At 31.1% G+C, this 20,317-nt stretch overlaps 2 protein-coding genes across 2 annotated transcripts; both read left to right on the top strand.

Annotated features, from left to right (window-relative positions):
• The first annotated feature begins 251 nt into the window (after nt 1–251).
• On the top strand, nt 252–19,545 carry LOC106073825 (protein hu-li tai shao-like). Its single transcript, XM_056018540.1, has 13 exons — nt 252–373; nt 3,450–3,540; nt 3,942–4,190; nt 12,578–12,726; nt 14,722–14,952; nt 15,075–15,218; nt 15,329–15,427; nt 15,738–15,908; nt 16,008–16,150; nt 17,122–17,251; nt 18,478–18,597; nt 19,092–19,184; nt 19,342–19,545. The coding sequence occupies exons 2-13, from the start codon at nt 3,474–3,476 to the stop codon at nt 19,543–19,545; spliced, it is 1,800 nt and encodes a 599-aa protein (XP_055874515.1). The 5' UTR covers nt 252–373; nt 3,450–3,473.
• LOC106053246 (uncharacterized) lies at nt 7,405–9,271 on the top strand. The gene is made up of 2 exons (XM_013208769.2): nt 7,405–7,748; nt 8,190–9,271. The coding sequence occupies exons 1-2, from the start codon at nt 7,609–7,611 to the stop codon at nt 8,803–8,805; spliced, it is 756 nt and encodes a 251-aa protein (XP_013064223.2). The 5' UTR covers nt 7,405–7,608; the 3' UTR covers nt 8,806–9,271.
• Nucleotides 19,546–20,317: the final 772 nt, after the last annotated feature.

The raw sequence follows: 20,317 nt of genomic DNA, 5'->3' as shown, positions 1-20,317 counted from the left end.
AGGTCTCCAAAAAGGAGGACATGGCCTCCTTTTGCCGGACGTCTGGTAACTCTAACCCCATCTATTAAGCTTAGATCATATCACAAATAAATCATTTAATGGATATAGATCTAATATTTATCCATTCTAGGTCTACATTAAAATGCATCTTTATCTTCTTTGGGGGAACGTCGATCTGTTCTTTGAAAGATAAGATACATCTTAGATAAGTAAACAGCATCAACGTATTGTTAGGGAGGCAACTGAAGGGCGTAAGCTAAATAAACGCAACAGCCGCCGGTTCGCTGTTACTTTTATCTGCATACCCTTTAACAGCTTTGAGAATCTAGGTCAGACGGTTGGCCTCTGAACAAAACTTTCGATTTGTCTACAGGTAATCTAGATATATGTTTTAATAATTTCTATATAATTATTATAAACTATTTACGATAAATATAGAATCGAAATTATGTCTATGAACTTGCCATTATAGCTAATGTGTAAGCTTAACTGCATGTAAGTTATATTTATGAAGATAAAAGATGTCCGCCCTTTTTTTCCACTCATACAATTTTACTAATCTACTCACAGTTCTTACTATTCTATACAACTAGAGTCGACTAGACTAAAAAAGACCCTGTATTACACACCTTTTAGTTATAATTTATTGCAAGCAAATATAAATGCATTTCCATATTTCAATCTATGAGATTTACATTAATATGTTGGTTAAGCTTAAAACTTAATAAATCCGTTGTATTTTTACATTGGGCATGGTAAATAGAAATAAGAAATTGCTGCTTATTTTTCGACGTGAACACGGAAGCCGCCATGTTGTAACCTCTTATGGAATCTATTCTTGACAGGATCTTTAGAATCTATATATCTCTGTTTCTATCTCTAGTCTGAATATAGATCTAGATCTATTGCTTTAATCATTTAATATGTTTCGATGCAAAGACAGCTAAATCAAGAATGCATTTTGTCTAAGGATTATATTTTCTAGATTTAGAGTGACTGAGTGTATGATGTATCTAGATCTAGAGTCTAGTATCTAGTAGAGAGTTGAGTATCTTAGTAGATCGAGATTATCTATCTATTTTTATTTTTTTTATACTCTATTAACTCTATATAATATTATACTAGACTATATAAATTTAGATCTAGAGTCTAGAGTAGACTAACATTTTATGCATGAATCAGGTTACATTCAACATGAACATCACATTCATGATTCACACACTAGGTTTACATTGTTGAATGGGTAATTTCCGTATTGATGGTTGAGGTTGGGTCTGATTGATCCAGAAAATCTATAGATGACTATGAATATGAATACTAGTTAAAGTCTTAGGACTAAGATGTTTCCAATCTAGATGTCTAGATCTAAATCATAAATATATCACTCTTTCAGTCTATGACTATGCATAAGATTCAAGATAAATTTTTATTATATATCAAGATTATTCTCACTATGAGTATGACTGATTGATATATAGATCTAGATTATTCTCTATTTTTTGTTAAAAGAATTGGGTAAATAAATTAAAGGCAATAAAGCCTAAGTCTAAGCACAATTAAAGGAAGAAGGGTGGTGAGCACAGTGTATTGCCAGCCCCCTCCCTCACACATAAAATGACTTCTTGTGTGCCTTCTTGTTAACTCTTTTAATTTTTTTATTGTTCCATTAAACTTGTTTAGATAAAAAAAAACACACTTTTATTTTATTGTAGCCCTGGGCTAACATTGTGTTTGTCATTCCTGGAAACTAACTTAAAAATTGCCATTATATATATATTTAAGACTTTATAGACCCTCTAACTTGCACTTATTTCCCGCTTTGAAGAATTTATCCCTCCATATCCTCTTCACTTACCCCCTAGTCTCCTGAAGGGCTCAAAAACAGTGAAAATATCTTTCAGAAAGATGCTTGTGTTGAATAGAGCTAAGAGTGCTAGAATGAATTCCACTTGTAATGTTATTGACATTTATTAGCTTGATGTAACATACACATGGACATGGTGTTGCTAACAATGTTTATTATTATAAATTGATAAAAAAATAAAAAGAAAAAAAACAACATTCAGTTTATATTGGCCTGCATTGAACAAAAAAAACAACACTAACTATTCCCTGGCCATTCCTAGTACAAAGTAAGTAGCATTAAGCCAAGGATTATTTGATTAGAAATCCACTTCTATAATTTCTAGTCTAGAGTCTGATATTCCATATTTGCAGCATATTATTATACTTAGACTAGTCTTCACTAGTAATTATTAATTTATTTAGGTCTGGTTTTTATGTTAGAAATTAAAAGGGATAAAAAAAAACAACTTAACTTGAATGTAATAGAAGTTATAGAAATTAAGATTAAGTCTGAATTAAGTTTGAAAAATCAAATGTCATGTAGATATTCAGATCTGTAAAATTTAGATCTAGATTCTACTTTTAAAGCAATACACAATATTCTAAGTTTGAGGTAATTGTTATAAAGATCTATTTTTAAGTTAATGACCTGATCTATTTATAGATTGATATTTAATTAAGATAAAACTTGAAACAAAAATTCAAGAGCTGAATAGTGTGTGTTTGGGGAGGGGGTGAACCATTGAAATATAATAAAAGCTATAAATTGTCAATATATAAATAATAACAAAAGGTCAAAATTGTGAAATTAGGTTGGGGGAGGGTTCCTTCCAAATGGTAACATATATATTAAACATGTACTTTTTAAAATGTTTCCTGATTTAACAGAGAACTTGAAAAGCCTTAGATTATATGCAGGACTAACATTTTTGTTTGAGTGGGTCCAATAGTGACTCAAATAAAAAAGAACAGACTACATTGGGCATCTCACCTTGAAAGAATGTCAGATAAATTGTATACAGGCAAAAACCAAAAGGCAGACCTCGAATGCGATGGATTGATGATGTGGAGGCAGATCTGCAACAGCTTGGGGTTAGGGTGTGGAGACAAAAAGCCCTGGAGAGATCTGAATGGAAGGATCTGTTGAAGCAGGCCAGAGCCCTCCATGGGCTGTAGCGCCACTGGGATGGATGGATAGTTTGGGTGGGGGTGGAATAGTACAAGTGATACTAGAATTTTTGTGGGCATGAGTGTTGGGCTAAGTGGGTGTCATAAAGCAGAGAACAAAATGATTCACATGGTGGAAAAAAAAGAGATTCTGGAGACAGAGAGAGAAGGAGTGAATGAAAGCTGGTCATTCCAATTCAGATACTAGAATTATAGGGTAAAAAAGCATGTTACGGGTATCATTAAAATGCCGCTCATACTTTGGAAGTTAAAAAAAGAGTGGGGGTGTCCTGGCAAGAATGAACAATATATAATACATATATAGACTGGCTTTAAATCAATGGGCATGGTGTGCAAAAATAGTGGACAAAAAATGTCCCATGATGTCCACCTAAGTTTATTGTTATTGGTGCTGATTTAGTCATTTTATTTTCTAGGCTGCCCTGTGCCACTAGTGTGGGATGAGTGAGGCAGGTCCTAGAGTAAATGGGCCAGCCAGCCCTACTGGAAAATACATCGATGGCATCGGTATGTATTCTTTTTTTATTAAAATTTTTAAAAGTATTTCATCTTTCAGATTAGCTATTTATTTGACAGCAGTTTAAAACTTTTGATCTGTTTATAAAATACTGTTGCTTTGGTAATGTATACTTATGTATTCAGTATATTATAGATATTGTGGACATGACATTGCCTAAATTGTGCAGATGTTCCATAAAATCTAAAATCTATAAATATTGCAATTGTCATTAACTTGTATGTTTGGACCTGGTGCGTAATTTATGCTAGTATTTTTTAATGTAGCCAGTGTGAATAATGCATGCATTCAAATCTGGAGTTACCTCTCTTTTTCTATGATCTGTTTCTGTTATGCCTTTCTATGTGTTTAAGCATTTTCAGTAAAAAATATTTTTTTCCTTTTCATCTAGACCCTGATGACCCAGAGTACATTAAAAATTTGCAGCGTCCTGCTGAGGTTAAAGAAGACCTGCAACAGATGGAAAATCGTTCACGGGTCTCTTTGGTTTTAAACAGTCAAGCATTCAAAGAAGAACTTGAACAGGTGGTAGAAGAACAACTTCGCCATGGACCTTACCCTGCAAGTCTTATAGCCTTACAACAAATTACAGATCTACTGCTACCTCACTCTAAAGGTAGCCTTGGTAGTTTGGCTAGAGGTAAGCTTATTTCTCAATAATTAACTTGTCTCTTCCTAAACCTATGTGGCGGTCTGTTCCCCATTTCTAAAACAAGGAACAAAACTTTTGTAAATATAAAAAGAATTTTTACTTTAAGATCTTGTGATCTATGGGTGTTATGGCTCTTCCGCCATGTCAAATACAAACAATGAAATAAACAGGAGGTAACCTTCAAACACCAGCGAAATGCCAAAACAATCAAGATATGTAGTCGACGCTAATGTTGGTCAACAAATATGTTTAATGATCAAGAAGGGAATCGTCCGATGTTAACTATGTCCGTAAACTACTTCTTATTCTTGCTGTGATAGGAAAAGCATCTTGTCTCTATCAAATCCTAGAGCGTTCTTACTTTTTAACAAACTTTACGTCATCATCATTAACCCACGAAGCGTCTTAAGAAACTTTCCCTGGCGTTCGGGGAGTTTTAGCATTTTTAATGCATGTTAGAAAATGGTCTTAAAATGCCATAAAGTGAAGGTTGATATCCATGTTTTATATATATTCTGAAAGGTAATTGGACAGCGAACACTATAGATCATATATTGAACACCTGAATTTGATCAGTTGACCTTGACCCTGACCTAATTAGTATGATTGATTTTTTTTATCAACAAAAAAGCTTGTTTGCTGACCTCTGTGAGAAACATTTTTAGAGCTATAACAAACGTTTTGATGTAATTGGATAGCCCATTTATTTTCCTTTATAAATAGATATAATTTTGTTAAAAATGGACCATTAAATTTGAAAAAAAAAATTTTTTTTAGTGACTTGGTTACCCTTTTAATACAACTAACAGTGAAGGAAAAAAAAATAGATAAAAATCGTTTTTTTTTTGTTCAGTTTAGTTAAAAGCATTTAAAGATTGAAGAAATAGAATACTTAATGCATAAAGAAGTCAATATTATCATTAATATGCTTCAATCTATCTTAAAATGTCTTAAATTTCACTAAATTTTGACTAGGTCTAGGTGCAGATCCAGTCCGGTCTCTAGTCTAGAGTCTAGATATAGACTCTAGACTTTAGATGACTACGGACAGTACGGACATAAATCATCGGCCTCTTCATGAATAGATCTAGATCTAATATATAAAATATTCTCATTATTCCTAGATCTAAATCTAATTGTAATATTAAAAAAGAACAACTAAAAGTATTTGAAACTTTATGTTTTGTAACATCTTATGGACCCGGGCTAGCATCGGACATTGCAAGAAAAATTCGCCGGTGAATAATCAGAATGTAAACACAAAAACAGATGGGGAAATGGGCTATTTTTGGATCTGACAGGAAGAAGAATGTCTAATAGATCTGAAGTTTAAAAATGGTCACTTTAAAACGTGGATTGGAATAGAAAATCAGCAGTCTAAAGTCGGCCGATTATATCGGCCGGGACGCCACAGAAACGAAATGTCGGCCGATATAATCGGCCGACGACGCTTCGTGGGTTAAGTAAAACTTTTCCCTTATTCCCGAAACAAATAACTAAATCCTAATCATGTCATAACATGGGACAGATGATGTAAAGGTCATGTCTCTTTTTGGCCAATGTTTTACAATGGTGTCATGTGGCCAGCACAATGACCAACTGCCTTTACATTTCCTCAACTAATTTCTGGTATCCATAAGAGCTGGGTGGATTCAGAGTTGCATTAAAGATCCCAAAATTAAAAAACCCAGGATTCAAACCTGAAAACCCTCAGTTTGGAAGCCAGACATTTGCAACTCAGCCAACCCACCTCCTATTAGAAAAATAATTTAACAATTTTTTATGCTGATATAAATTGCAATTGCTAAGGCAATACAATTCCTATCTTTAAACATTTTACAATTAAATTTTTTAAAGTCCGAAATAACTGTAAAACTATCAAACAGTTTTAAAAACATTAGTAAAGTTAATTTTTAATTCAAAACATTTTTCATGGAAAAAAATGATGATACAAAAGAAAATAATACAACATTGTATTCTTAAATTATGCAGAAGAAAAAAGGACATACAGCTAGATCTGTCAAGACTTTTTTTTTTGCATAAACATAGTCTAGACTTAAAATAGAAAAACTGTCTAGAAAATGTTATTATTATTTTTTTATTTTGTTGAGGAATCCTTGAGCCAAACTGAACTAAAAGTATTTTTTTTATGATAGTTATTCATATTTTCACAAAACTTAATGTATGGTATTTAAAACTTTAAAATTAATTTTCTTGAGGTCACTATCCCATGTCACAACTCAATGAAAAATTAATGTAGAATAATAGAGCCTTTTTAAGCCCCCATTCTTTAAAAACATCATTTTTGGTAAAAAAAAAACCTCATTGAAAATGAAAAAAAATCTGTTTTTTTTTTATTCAAAGTGATGCTATTCAAGATTAAATTTTAAGCATTTAAAAACATTTTGGGAGGAAAGAAAACAAAACAACTGACTTTTTCAGCATTGACAATAATATTGTCGATTAGTTTGCTGAATGGAGTAAAATCAACAATGGTATCGTCGATTAGAGTTAATACCTTTTAAATAAAAGGAAGATTAAAAAATACTTATGTCCAAGGTGGGTGTTAATACCTTTAATCCACAAAACGTCTTAAGAAACTTTCTGTGGCGTTCGGGGAGTTTTAGCATTTTTTATGCATCTTAGAAAATGGTCTAAAAGATGCCACCTGAAATTAATGAGTTGACCTTGATCCTGACCTAATTAGCATAATTATTTTTTTTATCAACAAAAATTCTTTTTTCTTGACCTCTGTGAGAAACTAAGACTAAGACTGCTTTATTGATCCTTACGGAAATTTGTTGTGATTACAAGGACTCTTTTCTCATATCAAGACAACACAACAGAAAAATACACATAAATACAACAGACAACATAGAGAGTTCATTCAGCGACTACACACAGGTATCTTGGTGCATTTCATGTTCCCTGATCAATGAGTGGCGGTGATAGAGTCTGACCGAGTGAGGTACGAACAAGTTTTTGTACCGCTCCGTTCTTGTTTTGATTGACAGCAGTTGCCCACTTCGCGATAACCTGACGTAGTTCTGGTGGAGCGGGTGGCCGTTGTCTTCCAAGATTTTTTCGATTTTTCTTAGGCACTTTTGTTCAAAAAGTTCCTTTAACTCTTTACAGTTCTCTCCCTTGAAAATCGATCTTAAAAGATCAACACTTTTAGGGCTTATTTTTCAATTGAATTTCCTTTTTTTTTTCATTTTTTTTTTTTGGTTTAATATTTTTAATAATTATTTTTTTATTAATAAAACTCATAAAAATGCGATATGTTTCTATTTTTACATTTAAAAAATGCGAATGAACATGCGTCTATTTAAAAGTCACATCCGCCGCCATCTTGCTTTTTGAGAAAGTACTGTATCTGTACCATACCAGTAAAAATCAAATAAAAATGTCTAGCGATGAAAATGACGCAAGTTTTAGTGATGAATCTTCAGATGAAGATATCTGGGAGCCAGACAGCAGTGATTCTGACTCAGATATTGAAAATTTGAATGATTTTACTTCACCCAGAGACAGAGGCAATGCTGTGTAAGTATTAGGCCTATTTGTTTACAATAGAAAATCATTCGTTTCTTCTCAAAAATAAAAAAACAATGTTATTATAACTAGAAATTACTATTAGAATTATACAATAAACTTATCTAGAATAGGTTTATAGCCTTTGTACGCTAATATTTCTTCATAATTGTTCAGTATGATAAACATAAAATAGTCACTCAATCATTGTTTTTTTACACCAATTTGGTTGCTAAGGGTTTGTTTATATTGGATGCACACATAGACATTACAACCTCAGTTTAGAAAGTTATTGTTACCATATTTTTATAGAATGTAGATTAGATCTAAATTTATATATATATATATATATATATATATCAAGCAAACATAATAAATTAGCATTATTGATTTATAATCTAAGTAACTTGTTAGAGCATAATAATAATTTTTTTTTTACGTTTATTCTTTCAGTCCCAAGGGATACAATGATGTGGATGAAGGACCACCAGCCCCAACACCAAAATTTAGACCAGCCAGAGAACCAGGAGTTCATTTGAATGATGAGATTCTGACAAAGGCTGGAGTTAGAAAGTTTTTACATCCATCAGATTTCTTCAAGCTGTACTTCACTGTCGACCTTGTCAATATGCTTGTGTTGTACACAAACAAATATGCTGCCCACTTCGGACCAACCAAACCAACAGTCTACAAAGGATGGTATGATGTAACTGTAGATGAATTCTATACTTTTTTGGGTTTGCTCATGTATATGTCTATTGTTCGAGCACCCTCTGTTTCCAAGTATTGGTGTAGGTCATCACTTTACAATGGTTTATGGGCAAGAAGCTTTATGACTAAAAAAAGATTTCTTCAGATCATGTCCTTTTTAAAAGTATCTAATTTTGAAACAGAGGATCGTCAAGATAAACTAAGTAAAATTCGTTTTTTGTATGAATACATTCATAAAAAATGTCAAAAACTATACCAGCCTCATCAAAATCTTTCCATTGATGAGAGAATGTACAAAATAAAGGGAGATATGGTTTTCGGCAGTACATACGTGACAAACCAACTAAATGGGGGATGAAAATATGGGTCCTAGCTGACTCTCTTACAGGTTATACTTATGACTTTGAGATCTATGTTGGCAAAGACAACAGTCCATCTTCTCGTTTTGGTTTGGCTTATGATGTTGTTATGCGTTTGTCTAAAAGTATTATAAACCAGGGATATGTCATATTTTTTGATAATTTTTACACTAGTTATCAACTTTTAAAAGATTTATTGTTAAAAGGTATATGTGCTTGTGGAACAATATTAAAAAATAGGAAAGGATTTCCTAATGCTCTAAAAGATGTAAAAACATTTGAGAAGAATTCTAATAGAGGAGATATGCGATGGGTTAGGGATGATGAGATTTTGACAACTCAATGGCGGGATAACAAAACTGTATCTGTTATGTCAAATTTTATGACAGCTAATGGTTATTCATTTGTCAAAAGGAGAACTAAAATCAATGGAGAATATAGGGAATTACTAGTGAAACAGCCTTCAAGGAGTATAATGTGTATATGGGTGGGGTGGATAAAAGTGACCAACTCATAAATAAATACAATGTTTTAAGAAAAACTAAGAAGTATTGGAAAACTCTATTCTTTCATTTTATAGATATTGCTAGAGTAAACAGTTACATTCTTTTTCAAGAATGGAGGAAAACCCATTCTGACATACCAGAGCTCAAAAGACCTAACCGTTATTTACAGCTTGATTTTACAGAAGAACTAACACGTGAATTAGGAAAAATAGAAAAGTACCAAAGTGTTCCTACTGCATCAAATGTCAAACAGTCTAAAAAAATTACCCATTCTATAATCCCAGAATTTTCACAAACCAGACGTAACTGTAAATTGTGCTACCAAACTTTGGGGGTGGAAAGAAAAGTTAGCACTAAATGTGGGGAATGTGATATATATCTCTGTTTCCATGGGAAAAGTAACTGCTTACTAAAGTATCACCAATCATAGTTTTTTACTTATCATTTTGTATATGTGTCTAACTTAAATATGTTTGTTCTATGAAACTGGTTTTGTAACATTTTCTATGAATTTTACCTTTGGAAATTTTTTTTTTGAAATTTTCATTTTTTTCTAATTATGTCCCCTTAAAATGTCATTTTACATTTTGTTGCATAACTTTTTTGTTTTCTTTACAAATTACTTTAAATTTGTTTTCCTTTGTAGAGAAATGAATTCTCTTCAAAATAAATATGTTTGATTTAAATTTACTTTCATACTGAGTTTTTTTTCTTAATGGTGTCTTTCATGTTTTTTTGTTTTTTTTTCAGAAAAAAAATTGTCGTTACATAATTAATTTAATACCAAACCAAAGTAAGCAGTTATATCACATTTTCAATGGCATAAAATTAAACTGCATTCAATTACCTTTCATGACATATAATAATCACTATTTCACTAAAAAATAATTAATAAATACAATGTTTTCAAAGTCATGTAAGCAGAAATGAAATTTCAGGATTTTTTAAAGAATTGTAAAGAGTTAAATGTGGTAATGTTGTGAGAGTAATTTTTTATGCTTTTTTAATGTTTTCTAGACGTCGCAACAGTTTAGATGAGGCGTTGCCTTGCCAACAAGTTATTCCGTATGTTAGCAGATTTTGTACTGTCGCGCCATAAAAAGTCTCAAGGATCTTCTTGTTTAGTTTAAAGCTATTGAGTTTGTATAGAAAAAAGAGTCTCTGGGCTGTTTTCTTTGTCAGAGTTCCAAGGTGGTCTTCCCATGAAAGCTTGTTGATGATGATAACGCCTAGATATTTGCAGTTCACATTTTTAGAGCTATAACAAAAGTTTTGGTGTAATTGGATAGCCCATTCATTTTCCTTTATAAATATTTTTTTTTTTTTTAATAATGGACTGTTAGATTTAAAAATATTTTTTTTAGTGAATTGGTTATCCTTTCAATACAAGGAAACAGTGAAGAAAAAAAATAGGCAAAAATCTTAAAAATGGTCGCTTAAAAGCGTGGCTTGGAATAGAAAATCGCCACAGAAACAAAATGTCGGCCGATAGACGACGCTTTGTGGGATAAAATAAAAGCAAGATTTTAAAATACTAAATATCCAGCGTGGGGCTTATACACTGGAGCGCACGTTAGTTTAAAAATTAATAAAATAGCTTAACATATATGGTTTTCACTAAAAAGAGTGTCCATGCTGTCATTCTTGTTTTGAACAAGGCATGATGAACTCTTCGAATAGGAAAGTTTACATAAATAATAAAAGCATCCCAAAGCATTTAGCTTTGATTTTTACTTCTTATTTTTTCTAGCCTCACTGTTTATTCAGTCTTCACTATTTTTTCTTTCCTTTCTCTAGTAGTTTATGCCATTTCTTTACATTCCCCACCTTGCCCCATCATTCCAGGGGTGTCTCACCCTTATCTGCAGTACTTTCCTGTCATTCTTCACTTAGATTAGCATTACCTTCCCCATGTAGTATTACTGCAGCTTCTCCTTTCCTACTTTGTTTGCTCTACCTTCTCTTTTTGTTCCAGACATTTACACCTTCAGAGTCCAAACTAGTAGACATGTGACACATTTTTGTTGGTTCAATATCATTTTGTTTTAAAGCATAATGCAGTCGTTAAGAAAAATTATTAAAATAATTATTTTTGAAATAGGCTGCTTGTAACTCTTAGGTAGACCCTTTAGTAATTGTTTTAGGTCTATCATTTTTGATATTATTATTAAGGTCCTAGATCTTATTTGTTATTGTCAAGTTCAGTTCAAGTTGTTTTGTTTAAAAATTTAGTTATTAGTCCCTGTGATAGTTTGTTAATGATTTTTCATGCCTTATGTTTTATAATTGGTTTGATACTAAGAACTTAAAACAATCCTACATTGTCTAACAAAGTAACATGTCTGAAATTATTGAATTGCATCTTTTTAATCTATTTCAGATATTACATTTATTATTTATTTATTCCTTTAAGTATTTTCATTTTGAGAACCACTTCACATTTCTCTGTGCTATAATATTTGTAGCACTAAGTTAATCTATTTAAACATAGTCTTTGGTGATACAGTTTAATTACAGGTGATCTATATAAAAAAAGATCCTCAATAGCATGATATTATGATAGAAAATATCATTGCCCCACATGAAATCTGAATTCATCTTTTCTTTTCTTTTTATAAATTCTGAAATCTTTCTGAGCCTTTACTTGCTATAAAAAAATCTATTAAATCATAACCTGTTATAGATGACACCACAGATAAGCTTTAAAAAATAATAATAACTATAATATGTTTGTAGTTGTAGTACTGTTAATATACTCTGAAGGCCTTAATAAACCTACACATATTTTGTTAATTTACAATTCAAAATTTATTGTAAATATAAAAACTGTTATAGATTTAATGGATACTATAATTTAAGAATAAAGTACAATTTTAAATGTCCTTTATAGTTAATGAGATTTTAATAATATATACTCTTTGTGGTCAAAGTAAACATCTCAGACTTTTTAGTTTAGTATTAAATCAGCAATTTTTTTTAATTATTGCTGGTCATTGTAACTATATTTTCCATACTTAGATCTAATACTTAAATGCTATTTTCTATGTTTCAATGGTCTTCATTTTGTTCTGCTAGTTTTTTATCACAATGGGTGAACAATAGAAATTGTTTTTATTTCAGAAGATTTTCACTAGGCTTTTCATTACTGCTTTTATTTATCTATTTATCCAACATCCTGATCTAATGGTCCAAGAATCCTGATTTCATTTTTAAAATATAAATTAAACATAAATAGGATTTATTTTTTTTTCACTTCTTCTCTTAGCTGCTACTGTCATTCCAATCAATGATCTGAGGGGAGTTGAGTCTCTTGGCTTTGCCAAAGGAGAAAAACTTCTTAGGTGTAAATTGGCTGCTTTGTATCGAATAGTAGACTTGTGTGGTTGGTCACATGGAATCTACAATCACATTAGTGTAAGTATTTTAAACTCTAGGGTATTTATTCCATTCAGTAATAATTAGATTATGTGTTTTACATTTATTTAATTGATTAGCGAAAACACTGAGGTTATCTATAAAATCAATTTTATTTGCAACCTAACCTAACTTAAATATTTACCACCAACTATACCTAGTACTTTGTATCTTGGAGTTATTGCTACTCCCCCCCTCCCTCCCACCCAATGACATTTTATTATTCAAAGCTTGCTCCTCTATCACCAAACCTGGTCCACCATGACCATTAATCCCAAGTTTTAAGCTACTATTTGAATAAATAAATGTGTAGAACTGATTGATACACAGAAATCTTATTTGCTAACAGCCATTCATAATTTTGAAGCCAATTATTGAAATCCATTATCTGTAGAAGTTATATGATATGAAGTATTTCAGACAATGCTTATTTTTATTAAATAGTAGAATTATGAGAATATTGTACCAATCATTTTATGAGCTGCATTAAAATCTTGAGGCAACTGGACATAAAAGGATTCTGTAATTTTAATGTATTAATTGAACAGATTTATTTTTCTTTCACTTGTCTATGTTTAGTTACAGTCTATCAACATTAGTATTCATGCCCTTCTCTTTTTACTTGCTCTCCCATTACTTCCCTTGCAGCTGAGCAGTAGAAGAGACACTTAGAATAGTGATTGCTACACTCCACCCAAAAGGTTAAGGGTCAAACACTTATCTTAGTCTGGAATGCTATTCATTATTTTAGTATCTGGTGGTTAATTAAAAGATGGTCTCTATGAATCAACCTCAGATTTGTGTCTTTGTTAAAGAATAGCTAAAAAAAAAATAATTATAATAGTTTGTAGTTTTATTCATCATTATAAAGTGTTGTAAACAATCTCTTCCCTTGTTTGTCAGTTTCTTGCTTATGACATCAAAGAACTTCTTTGTTTTTTATAAAGAGCATAAAGAGTATCTGTGCTTAAGTTGACCTTGCAACTCAACATTTGTGTTTTTTTAGCACTTGAGTTAGAGTTATTCCCACTTTATCATAATAGCCACCTTGCTTTTTCTGTACATTATGAGATATCAGATAAATAGACAGGTGGCTTAACCTCAGTGTAAGCTGGCTGTTATTAAAAAGAGGGAAAACTGAGCATAGTTTGTGTTTCTAGCATAAGAATGAAATTTAAGAATTTATGAATGTTTGTAAAGCCTACCTAAGGTATTTTGTAAATAAATGTAAAATCAAATTGAAATGAAATCTGTTTTTATTCATCTCTTTTCTTTTTTACTTAAAATTTTTTTAAACCCATTAGCTCCTTCTGCAGTTGGGAATGTTTTCTCATTTTAGTCTTAAGCCATCGTAGAATGTTTCTAAAATCCCCTTTTCAGTATGCTTGCTTTAAACTTTTAAAATTAAAGATTTCTTTTAGTCTTGTTGGAGTGTCATTACAAATTATTTAGGAGATTACCGATTCTATTTTTAGTAAATTTAGAAAGATTCTTTTTTGCTTATAGAATTTTTCAACAGGCCCTTAGCCCCAGTATATAAGCTCCATTAATTAAAATGGATATTTTTGAAGCATTTTTTTTTATTCTAAAGGTATTAAAAGTATATATTTTTTTAAACTAGACATATTGTTCTAGTTTTTGAAGTTGATTGTTTGTTTGTTAGTATTAAATCTTAAATTTTACTTTTTTTAAAAATATTTTTTTATTCAGAGTTACCCCTCTTTGCTTAGGGTATTGAAAGGATTTTTCCTAACTGGAAATAGGACTTAATGGATTTAATAAATATGAAAGAATTTTTTTTTTTAATTTGTATTTTTGAACTTTAAATTGATAGCAGAGTTGCCTACAAGTACACCACCACCAAAGAAATCACTTAACTTAAAAAATAAAATGTCTGAACCGATTCAAACACTAATAAGTCAATTTATTAAACAGAGCATGTTGATGATTAAGATAATGCTTTCCTTCATATATAGTTTTTGTTTCACTTTGCAGGCTCGAGTTAGTCCAGACTTTGAACATTTTTTGCTGAACCCATTTGGAATGCTGTACTCTGAAATTAGTGCTTCTTCTTTGATAAAAGTAGATGTTCAAGGAAATATTGTTGAGCCTGGTTCAACTCAGTTTGGTGTAAGCAAGGCCGGGTTTACATTGCATTCTGCCATACATCAAGCTAGACCTGACATCAAATGTATTGTTCATTTACATACACCTGCAGCTGTTGCAGTAAGTACAGACTAATATATATATATTTATTTATTTATTATGTATTATATTTCTTTTTTTTTTTTTTTATATATTATGTATTATATTACTTTTTTTTAAATTTGTATTCTTTCTACCATAAGGTGTCAGCCATGAAATGTGGTTTGTTGCCTATCAGCCAGGAGGCACTAGTATGTGGTAAGCTCAGTTACCATGACTATCAAGGCATTTTTGTTGATCCTGAAGAAAGAGAAAAACTTGCAAGAAATTTGGGAGTTCATAATAAAGTATGTATTACACAGGTTGTCTTTAGATAATGAGCATGTCAGAATTTCAGGCTGTCATTTTCTTGAAATGTTTTAACTAAGATATTTTCTAGCTTGTTTTCTGTTTGTAGATTCTGGTCCTTAGAAATCAAGGCATTGTGGCATGTGGTGAGACTATTGAAGAGGCTTTCCATTACACATTTAATATAATGGCAGCATGTGAAGCCCAGGTATGGTGTTTAGTTTACCCTAAAAGTATAGTTTCAAAATTAAGTTCTATGCTTTTTTTTTATACCTACCTAGTCATTTATCCTTTAGGAAAGTTCATTTTCAATTAAACAATTTTTTTTTTCATGTTTAAAAATGTGCCTTCTCTAGTGTAACATGTACTGAAAAAATTTTTTTTTAATGATAAATAAGATAATAGAAGGACGGTATTCACCATTTCAAATTTGTAAATTTAAATAAGAATTCAATTTGATACAGAATTTTAAAGATTTCTTTCATTTCGTCCATATGAAAACATTTTTTTTTTTTTAGGTACGAGCCGTACCTGCTGGTTTAGACAACATAGTAATCCCTTCAGAGGAGGCCAGAGAACAAGCTTACAAAACTGCTAATCAAGGTGGTGGTGGTGTTGAAACAACAGGTCGCAAATGGAAAATAGGAGAGTTAGAATTTGAAGCCTTGATGAGAACATTAGACAATTCAGTAAGTTATTTATAGCAAACTGTACTATATTTTTTAAAGGAAAATTAGATTTATAATTTACAAAAATTCAATAACCCATCTGTTAAATCTTTTTTTCAGGGCTATAGAACAGGTTATGTCTATAAATTACCTTTTGTAAAGCAGGAGAAGAAAGAACGATCAAATAGTGAAGTAGAAATACCACCTGCATCAAGCTCGTTTACTTATATTTTTGATGGAGATTATGAACACTCAAAATATGCGTAAGTTTTTTTTTAACTTGACCCTGTTAATAATGTCAGACATACCTACTGTTTTGCATTATGCTGAACTGTCTAGCAAAATCATTTTAAAAAAAACATTCCTTGGCGCTTTTTTTGTTCCGAATTCTGACTAAACCAACATGTTATTTTCATGATGTTCTATTAATGCGACTTAATGTGAAATGAAAATACTAAATGCAAAATAAAATATATATATGTCTGTGTTCATTGTTTACATTTCCACCCTGTGTGGCCTAGATTTGGTTAAGCTAATAGATCTAATCTAGTCTAGTAAATGCCAATGCTTCATTCATTAAAATGTCTTTGATAATCTTGCCAGAACAATTTTTTCCCGACAATGTCTCTAGATCTAAACAGTTTTAAGAAAAGGATAAAATTTAATAAGGTTAGGATTATTATCTAGATCTAGATTACAATTGATCTAAATCTTTCTAAATTAAATCAAGAAGATATCTACAGACTTGAAAACTTGATGCTTTATAGATTTGCAAGAATCTTCTAATTCTAGTCCTAAATTCTAGATCTAAGTTAAAAAAAAATCTATTCTAGATCTACTTGAGATTTAGTAACATTTTAGATATAAATTTAGATTTTAGATCTATGTAGTGAGAAAACAATCTAGATATCTCTAGACTAGATCAAGTTCTTACTAAAGTAGTAGACTCTAAATTCTAAACTAGCATTGTTATTTATGTAATTGAAGTTCTATTTATTGCATGCAATATGGTTGCTGAACTTAAACATGTAAATGTTTTTCTGTGGGGCCCAAAATTCCCCATTTTCAACTTAAGTGTTCCTCATACCTGGTCTTGGGGTAGGCATGTCTATAATGTCTTACAAACTATAATGTTTAGTTTAGTTAGGGTAAATTAGGGTAAAGTGCATAATATTTTTTACTAAATATTTTTTCTTTATACTAATACTTATTTATGTCATAATATCTTTAACAGTTCACCATTGAAAGCTGCAATGGAAAGACAGAAAAAAGCCTACAAAGCAGGGTGGTTAACAACACCTAATGCTTACAAAAAAACTGAAGTTGAAGAAATTGGCACAACCACACCCAAGAAAATTACAAAGGTCTTTTTTCATTTAATTTTTTTTTACATCACTATGTTTTATGAATAGCACTGTTATACTTGTAAGCTTGTGATGCTCAGAGTATGTAGGTGTGACTATGTCAATTCCATTAAAGAAGACAAACCAAAACAGCTTATAGATAAGGGTCCAATCTAGATCTAGAACTGATGAACTAAAGAGGGTGTGTAGTTTATCAGCAAAGGAAAATTTCTGTAGAATTGATCCTTAAAGGATTTAGATCTAGAACTTTTGAGCAAAGAAATGTCTGTATGTGTGCTAGGGTGGGCCTTTATGAAAAGGGGTTTCCTCTAGAAATATTCTTTTGGATAAAGAAAGGCAAAGCAATTTTATCCTTAAATACTAAAATGAGGGACCAAAAATGTGTGTGTTTGGAGGGGAGTATTGCATAACGATGGGATTGCTTCTAAAGAGCATCCATGTTAGGAACAAATGTGATCTATCGTCAATAACAGTCCCCATGGGACTTCACTGTTAATAGTGAGTTCCCAAGTGACCTATAGCTAGAATTAGGTTACAAAGATCAACCAACAGATGAGTGTTTAAAGTGTGCTGACACGCTCGTCCAGTGGTATGTAGGTCCAACTAGTGACCACTAGTTATATTTCCTAGGTTTCAATTCATATTTTACAAATAAATACATAACAATCTTATTCCGAAAACTTTTTAAACCACTGTATGATATTAAGGATCAGAAAAAACATCTAGGGTCACATGCTTCAGGTCAACATGACCACTTTTAGCCATTCTAAGTTGTAGGCTCCACTCTACATAGCCATTTTTAGCCGAAATAAGGTCTTGATGAGCTATAAGCTTCAGGAAAACATGGATGATTCAAAACAAATTTGAGCTTACCTTAGACATATTTATGTCTACAACTGATGGGCCAAAATATTTTAGGATGTTCTAACTAGTGGAAGGGGGAGTCCATCTCAGACTGCAGCTGAGCTTAAGTAAATTGACTTAAACAATAGTTGATGTAAATATTCAGCCACAATTGTCCCTAATTGTTCAATAATATTGTGCAGAAAGTTATATAAGCTTGATCTTGTTTAAGCCTGGATCTTTGAAATAAATTAACAATGCCTCCCAAAAAGGTATTCAAATGTTATTTTAAATAATATCTGTGTAATAGCACTAAAACCTGAAACTTTTAAAATTGCTTACAAAACTAGAAAGAAGTCATGTCATTGTTATTTTTATTTTAGTGGGTACCTGAAGGAGACTCACCAAACAGACCGAGCGGTACTCCAATTAAAGTTGAAAATCCTAATCAATTTGCTCCACAAGGAGAGAATCCAAAAGAATTTAAGCTGAAGCAAAAAAGTGTATGTATTTTAGTTTTAGACTTTTTATAATTTTAAGTAATTTCCATGATTTAATTAGGTATAATTTTAATCTGTAAATGATATAAGCATATTTGTTATAGGAGTTGACCTAGAGTGAACATTCTGTTGTATTAATATATTAATTCTGTTTGCTGTGATGTGTGATATCTATCAATGTAAAGAACTTTTTTTAATAACTTGACTTTGGCACAGGATTTATTAAAATGATAAAAAAAAAAAAAAAAAAATCAACATAACATTGTCAAGATAGATATTCATGCCTTTATACATCTTCTATTAAAGTTTATCTATTATCATGTTAAATTTTCAATGCATAAATTGCTTTTAACTTTAAATAGCCTATATTTAATTCTATAAGCATGTGGTTTTTCAATTTTTAAACTAAGAATTATGACCAAAATTTTATATATGCCTTGAAGTCTATTCATTAAACTATTTTTTAACTTGTTTAAATGTAAACTTTACAATTACAGATCCGAAAAGACTATTATGAGGAAAAAGTTACTCCAGGACCACAGTCTAAAATTTTGGAAGGAATTTCGTGGGATGAAGCTCAGAGAGCTAAGGTGATCATCATATTTGTACTTTTCACATAGATCTAAAAGAGTCTTTAGTCATAGCTACTATACAATAACATATAGTTGTTAATTGTGTTCATGTCATAATAATAATGTTCTTTTGCATTCCATAAATCCCTAACCCTATCCTTTCTTTCTTGACTAGGATGGCTTGCTTAGTGGTGCTGGGGATCAATTAATAGTTGTTGGAGCTGCTTCCAAGGGCATTATTCAAAGGGACCATCAACACAATGCTGTTGTTTATCGTCAATATTATGCTGCTAATCCTTTCGAGAATATGTCAGAGGCTGAAATAGAACAGTACCAAGCAGAGGTACAGAGACGGGAGAAAGGAGAACCAGGCACGTAGACTTATTCAATAAACAGTCAATATTAGAGATACATTGACTTTTATTTCTTTTTGTAGCACAAATTCTCCACACAATTAATTCATTACAAATGCTGGCTTGAATTTTTCAAATTTTAATTTTGAAAAGAATGTCAAGTTCAATTAGTAAACACAATAGATATACATAATTCAGCTTTCTCTCCATTTGACTTCATTTCCATTCAAAGATGTATTCCCACCGCTCTACATTCACAACAGACTGCACTCTGACCATTACATTTTGGATGCACAATACATTTTTTTTTTACCCACAAGCTTTTATAACAAACTTTATGTAGCCAGTGATTATTTAGCATTTTATAAACGTTAAAAAATAGTCAAAAAATTAAATATAACAGCTGATAACCATATAAATATATGTTTATTTTGATAGTTGATTAGACAAGTACTAATACTTATATTGATCTCATATTGATCTGTCTTCATCGACTTGGGTGACCTTGAACCACACTCAATTAGCTGTCTAGTTTGTATCCCCTACAAAAGCTGGTTTGGTTAGTTCTTTGAAAAATAATGTTGTAATAAAAATTGTCATTGAGTTAACCTATTTGGTTTCCTTTCCAAACATGAGCACTAGATTTTAAAATATTATATTTTTTGTAAAATAGTTAACCTTACAATAATAAAAATATTACCTAAAATGATTATTTTAGTTTAATAATTACGGAGAAATAAACAATTCAGAAATGACAGTTTTTTTTTCTTTCTTGATCTAGTCTGGCTTCTTTGAACA

This window comes from Biomphalaria glabrata, chromosome 1 (assembly GCF_947242115.1).
Source record: "Biomphalaria glabrata chromosome 1, xgBioGlab47.1, whole genome shotgun sequence".
NCBI classification, from domain to species: domain Eukaryota; kingdom Metazoa; phylum Mollusca; class Gastropoda; family Planorbidae; genus Biomphalaria; species Biomphalaria glabrata.
Note: the sequence above shows the minus strand (reverse complement) of the source record. Positions and strands in the feature narration are given on the sequence as shown.

Coding starts and splice junctions, on each gene's coding strand:
- LOC106073825 (XM_056018540.1), top strand. CDS start 3,474: ATGAGTGAGGCAGGTCCTAGAGTAAATGGGCCAGCCAGCCCTACTGGA. Junction 14,953..15,074: donor ATACACCTGCAGCTGTTGCA/GTAAGTACAGAC, acceptor TTCTACCATAAG/GTGTCAGCCATGAAATGTGG. Junction 18,598..19,091: donor TTAAGCTGAAGCAAAAAAGT/GTATGTATTTTA, acceptor TTACAATTACAG/ATCCGAAAAGACTATTATGA.
- LOC106053246 (XM_013208769.2), top strand. CDS start 7,609: ATGTCTAGCGATGAAAATGACGCAAGTTTTAGTGATGAATCTTCAGAT. Junction 7,749..8,189: donor AGAGACAGAGGCAATGCTGT/GTAAGTATTAGG, acceptor TTATTCTTTCAG/TCCCAAGGGATACAATGATG.